Below are 6,728 nucleotides of genomic sequence, written 5' to 3'. Positions count from 1 at the left end.
ATAACAGCAAATGTACAACGTTTCGACAAGGTTTTGTCATCATCAGGTACATCATCATCACCTGATGATGACAAAACCTTGTCGAAACGTTGTACATTTGCTGTTATATTAAAGTTTTTCTTCATTACCCATTCAAGCCGTCTCCAGCCATTATTAAACAAATCCTTATGTAGCTTTAAGCAATTATCTGAAACAAAAACAAACTACTGTGTGTTCATGTTGGTTTCCACAGTTTCGTTCATGGACCAGAGGCACAAAATTCATTGAAGCTGCATCTGGAGACTGGATTGAATAAATTACTGTTTTTTTTTTTACTCGTTTGCCATTTTCTCTGGAAAATATATAGAAATTGGTTTATTGGTGGGTTTAGAGCTTGTGGGTCCTCGTCAAATTCAAATTCTTTTGTTAAGGGTGCTAGGAAATATGCTTAGCTTCATTTCAACGGATATTCGGGTCAGAGAATGTTATGACCCAAAATTAGGGTTGTATAAAGAAGCATAGTCTTCTCTTTTTGGATGAGGGTATTGTTAAGGATTGGGTTGGGATGTGATTTCGAATGTGATTTGGAATGTGATTTGTTGTTCTAAACGCTGTGTTATACCAGTTGTTCGCTTCTATAAAGATTGTTAAGGCTCCCTTCTTCAAAAGTATTGTTCTTTGATCGTTTAACAATCTCTTTCTTGAATATTTCTCCTTGGGAGGGCTTTGAATTACCCTCCAGCCATACGAGTATCTGTGGCAGTATCGCACGGTGAATTGTCAGGAATTCATCAGGAACCAAGTATATACATATATAGGTGCTAGACATGGTACATGTGGCGTCACGGCTCCCATCTGCAGTAACCTGCTAATGGATAGACAAACACAATGTTTTCAAATACAGTTAAATTAGTCCTTTGTATTTACAGTTCTGCATTTCTTTGTGGTATAATTTTTGTATACCTTATTCTGTTTTTGGTATACTTTCTATAGACCTACGTGTCGTTTTTCATATATATTTTGTATTGACCAGTAGGTCCTTTTTTTTTGGTATATTTCTACAGACTTACATGATAAAGATACGAAACCCTATAATCCGAGTGCTTTCTTCTTCAGGGACAAACTGTCTATAAATGTGCGTGTGTATTTAAAGGTTTTAGTTTCTATTTGTAAGAACTAGTTGAAACAAACATAAAACTTATAATAGATGTGATCTTGCTTGCTTGTTAAGCACATAGCTATTAGTGCTGTGGCCACCACGGGTAAGGAAGCACGATTTGTAGCGTTATAAAGTATTCATGCTTACCACTGAGCTGCTGGAAGAGGGAGCAATAGATGTGAATATTTCTTCTAAATAACAAAAACATGTGAGTCTTCTTGTGCTAATGTACCCTCTGGTCTGGATGGAGGGAGTAGGTAAGATTGTTAAAAATCTCCAGAATCCTTGAGTATTTCTAGACAGACTTGGAGTTATTGTTTAAAAAGCAAGAGAAAAAAACGAGTACTGTGGTGCTGATGTTAATGAACAGAGGTGGGGAACACGACATAGATAGTAATATTGTTTCGAGTTCATTTTCTTTTTCAACTACTTCTTGAACAGTGTCGTACATAAAATAGAGTTCTGTCTTATATGTGTATCGTAATATACGTTTGTCAATTTTTTTTTTCCAACGAATTGCTATTGAATATTCACTGAACAGAAACATCATCTATAAAACAAACAATCTAAAGCTGGAGAAGAACAACATAATCCCAAAACAGTGTTCGACTAAATTTGGGGTTGTGCAGTAACATCCATACACGAACAATGTGAAGCAGTTAATCTTGTGACGTTAATCAATTAGTGCTCTTCTAAATAAAAAGACATGATAGTAGTGACACAAATACAAAATGAGGCAGTCCTAGCGAGCTTAACCCCAATGTGACACTCAGCTATATATATATAGAAATTGTTAATGTTGGAGCAGAAACTGCTAAGTATTTACTCGGGTATACAGATATAGTACGAAAAAAGTTTACACCATAACTACTGGTTGATACATGATTCAGATGCTATTTCATTATAGACAGTCTTTATATAATGTATATACAAAAACAGCCTACACCCTAGTGGATAATTTCGATAAAGTAGGGAAAATATAGATTACAAACCAAAATCATTGTTTACGTCAGTGTAAAAAAATTAATTTTCTCAGTTTTTCTACCGTAAAAATCGTAGTATTTAAAATACTTAACATTGAAAAACTTGACATAAGAATTGCTCTGTCAGAGTAGGTCGTATGTACCTATACCAGCTCTACTGCAAAATGGATATTTGCACATGGAAATCAAGCACTAGGCCTAGTCTCCTGAAGATCCTTACGTTAAAATTACGCTCAGTGGCTCGGCGGAAATTGTGCAGGCTTACGACGCTAAAATTCGGGTTTCGTTACCCATAATGAACAACCACAGTTAACTCATTGTATAGCTTTGTTAATAACAACAACCAAACCGAGTTATGTTTAAAAATGGTTACAGTTCCTAAGCGCAACTAAAATGACTTTGTTTTAATTTTATTGTACATTAATGGCCAACTTATTTCTCAAGAACTTAACGTTTGTCATTGGTTTATAATCTAGACAAAAAAAAAGTGGGGGAACAACAAATACTGATATTTAAAACTTCGCCATTATTAATTTATAAAATAATAATAACGTCCTCTTAGTATGAGCTACGATAAAATTCAGAGGTTATTTTTGGATATCAAACAAAATACAAATTTCAATACATAAAAAAAACAAATTTCTTAATTTTTCACCTTGATTTAGATTCAAAATAACTTTTCTTCATAAGGATACAGAACTTTAAGCAAATAATAAACTATAAGACGAATAATAAAACACATCTTACAAACATACGATGTATTTTATTTCGAATAGGTCTGACTGACGTGAATATCTAATTGGGATAGTTTAGTGCGGTGCAACTGAACCAAGTGCACTTTGGAAAGTGTGAAGTCACTGACCCCGTATCTTGTCGCGTGCTGGATTTTATTTTAAATAAAAAGGAAGTGACATACCGAACGAATAAAGAGTATTTTGATAGAGCTGTAAACCTGGACAATTTGACGGAAATTCTAAACCAAGTAGATTTTACCATAGTTCAACTCTAGGCCACTTTCTCCAAAACCCAGTTCTAGGCTGCTTTCTCCAGACCCAATTCTAGGCTACTTTTTCCAGAACCCTGTTAAAGGCTGCTTTCTCCAGAACCCAGTTTTAGGCTGATTTCATCACAGCTCAGTTCTAGGCTGATTTCACCAGAGCTGAGCTCTAGACTGATTTCTTCAGAATTCAGCTCTAGGCATTGGGATGGTTTCTCTAGAACTAACTGTAGGTTGGTTTATCAAGAGCTCAACTTTAAGCTGGTTTACTCAGAACTCAACTCTAAGCTGTTTTATTCAGAGCTCAGCTCTTGGTTAGTTTCTGATGAATTTAGATATAGGCTGATTTCACCAGAACTCATCTCTAGGATGATTTCTCTAGAACTCAACTGTAGGTTGGTTTATTCAGATTTCAACTCTAAGCTGATTTATTCAGAACTCAGCTCTAGGTTGGTTTCTGGTGAATTTAGATCAAGGTTGATTTCATCAGAACTCATCTCTAGGATGATTTTTCTAGAACTCAACTCTGGGTTAGTTTATTCAAAGCTCAACTCTAAGCTGGTTTATTCAGAGCTCAGCTCTAGGCTGATTTCACCAAACTCTCTCTCTAGACTGTTCTCAACAAAATTCTACTTCCTGTAGCTTTCAGTAAAACTAAAATCAAGCTGCTATCAACAGAACTCTTCGTCTACCTGATTTAACTTGAATGCCACATCAGACTGGTTTCAGCAGAACTATATACAAAGCTTGTTTCATCAGAACTCTACACCAGGCCGATTTCATCAGATCTCTTCATCACGGTGTTTTTTTCTAAACTCTAAAACTATATTAGTTTCACCAAAACTCCACATCCATTGACTTAAACACAGCTTCAGATCAGAGACTGTGATTTCACTAGGTTTACAAACCCCACCGAATTCATAAGAGCTTTTCCTATTTCATAACAGTTAGAGTTTTTAATAATGGAAGAATTGTTTCAATTATTTGTTTTTATCTTTGTCAAAACAAATATGTATATTTATTGTATGTTTTCGTATTGCTTTCTGGCTGACTAGTCAGTTATTAAAGATACGGCTATGTGATGTTTAGTTGATCACGAACGCCAGTGGTGTTTGAGTACAGAATCACATGACTGTGACCACAGCCAACCTTCGACTTTATTAACTTCACTCAGAGTACTGTGAGTCAGTTTCTTACGGTTATTTTTCCTACCCCTCCTTGTCCCCCTTTCTCTGGGTAGAAGTTTAGCATGATTTCCGGCTAGAGACGTGGGTAGACACCATGGCACAAGCTGATGGAATGGTAGCCGTTTTGGAAACGAAAACTTTATTGTTTACGAAGTTGCAAGCTCTAGAACAACTAATTTCTTGTCTCGAAAACGGACATATCGGTGACGAAGGAAGTAAAATATTGCAGGTAAGAGTTATGCATATTTTTTATGAAATAAAACAACAATTTATAAGAGCTCGAACGACCCGAATTAAAGGGGAACTCCCATAATCTGTCAAGGTTATGAATAGTTAGCACTTATTATAAGAAGTTTACCCTAACGTACACCGGACTCAGAACGTATTTTGTGCAGTTCCTCATAAAACTTCTTTGAATGTACGTGTATAAAGTATATATATGTATTACGCATCGCTGTTGCTGCTGTGTTCAGTGCATGGATTTATCGCTTTCCGCATTGTTTGTTTGTAACTCCCGCGAAAGATAGAATGTTATTGCTGACAGGTTGAAATTTCACATTGATAGCTAGTGTGTGTGTATTAAAATCAATGAGTAAAGAACAAAATACCAATGTTAATTGTGAGGCAAGACTGTGTGATTGAGACAACATAACGGCACGTGGTTAGGGTAAACTAGGACTATGTCATATACATATACATATAACTGTTACAATGTGATGAAGGCTGGTAAGGTGAACTAACATTGTACGACTTTTAGAAGTGATACACTTGGTGAGACTAAGATAAGATTATAAGACTGAAAGAACGTGATAACGGTAACTTGATAAGACTGTTACTTTCCACGTGGTTTTTAGTCGAAACAGGAAGGGCGTGGAAATGTACATACTCATGGCTTATACTGTAAGAGGGAGAAAACAAACAAGCTGTAATTTGAATAACATGATATGGCTACTAAATAAAGTTAGATCCATAATTAATATACTAAATATTAATATTCTGAAACGTCAAACTGTCGCCCTTTATAACAAACTTACAGAGTTAGTGTCTCATTTTATTCTAGAGCTTCGTAGTATGAACACTAGAAATCAGCCCTACCCAAGACAGATGTAATTGTATCAAGCTGTTTTGAAGCAGGACTCTTAATACACACACACACACACACACACAATATATATATATATATATAGAGAGAGGAGAGAGAGAAGAAACGGACATACACACACACAGTGGTTGAATTGTGATTTTCATTTTGAAAGAGATGGAACTCCTTTTCGTAATCCACTTTGATATTCCAATCAGTAGACCAGAATGCTAATGGTTTGAAATAACCAGCTGTCAGCATTCTGCCCAAATTTAACTACCTGTATGTATGTATGTATGTATATATGTGTATATATATATATATATATATAAGGTTTCGTTAAAATAAGATCAACATTAGCAGGAATGCTTAGCTGTAAGAAGAATTCAATATATGCCATAAATGTAATCTACTTATACGATACGTATCAATTCTGTTCGTTATTCGCATCTCCTGAGCAACTTGTTTCAGATTAAGGAATTGGCGCCAGTTTCGTTTCGCTGCTGGTCTTGCTGTGAGCAGTTTATAACTCAACCTAAACCTAACTGGTCTGAATACATTATGACTCTTCGCACGTTATCTCTAGGACTGATAATCATTCTCACATTGGTAGTTATTGCCATACCATCACCACAGCCTTAACGATTCATCAGAAACATATTTAACCTAGAAGACACAACACATGGCACTCCCACTCAGATTTAATATCCCTCCCCAGTGGCATAGCGATATGTCCGCGGACTCACACTGCTAGTAACCGGGTTTTGATACTCGTGGTGGACAAAGCACAGATAGCCCATTGTGTAGCTTTGTGCTTAACTTCAAACAGACTTAAAAATAATCAAAAATAGAAGAAAATTACGAAACTCTTACATGAATACAAGAAATGAATACACTTAGAAACGAAGTGTTAAAAATAAAAGGACTAGAAATAGAAAACGAGATCATTTCTTCTTGAATTTAGCCTCTTAAACACATTCCAAAGATTTAAGAAATTCCTAAAAAGATATTGTTACGTATCTGCTTGTTTGATAATTTCCCGTAAAAATTCTTTCCGAAAAACTTCAGCGATACAAGTCCTTTCTTAATTAAAACTAGTTTATTCTTTCTCGTTACAAACTTTGTAATACACTTAATTTCCACAGTCACTGTAACTTAACACACCCTATAATTCACAACGATTCACGCACTTTACTTACGGTCACTACCGCTCACTTGACTCAATTATCTGTCTCTATATCTGTCTATCTGCAATTATATCTCCGCTTTATTTGCCGGGCTTATATAAAAAAATAGAGGGACCGTCTGGCAAACACTAGAGTTGTCAGGAACAGTCATGATG

At 35.6% G+C, this 6,728-nt stretch overlaps 1 protein-coding gene across 1 annotated transcript in view; it reads left to right on the top strand.

Annotated features, from left to right (window-relative positions):
* Window positions 1-4,372: 4,372 nt before the first annotated feature.
* Window positions 4,373-6,728, top strand: part of LOC106473594 — a 46,244-nt gene continuing 43,888 nt past the window's right edge. Inside the window, exon 1 of the mRNA XM_013934277.2 lies at window positions 4,373-4,534. Within this exon, the coding sequence (XP_013789731.1) occupies window positions 4,400-4,534 (135 nt within the window). The 5' untranslated portion in view covers window positions 4,373-4,399. The remainder of the gene's footprint in view (window positions 4,535-6,728) is intronic.

Source organism: Limulus polyphemus, unplaced genomic scaffold (assembly GCF_000517525.1).
Source record: "Limulus polyphemus unplaced genomic scaffold, Limulus_polyphemus-2.1.2 Scaffold6306, whole genome shotgun sequence".
Lineage (NCBI taxonomy): Eukaryota > Metazoa > Arthropoda > Merostomata > Xiphosura > Limulidae > Limulus > Limulus polyphemus.
The sequence above is the reverse complement of the archived record's forward strand: the minus strand, read 5'-3'. Positions and strand labels throughout refer to the sequence as shown.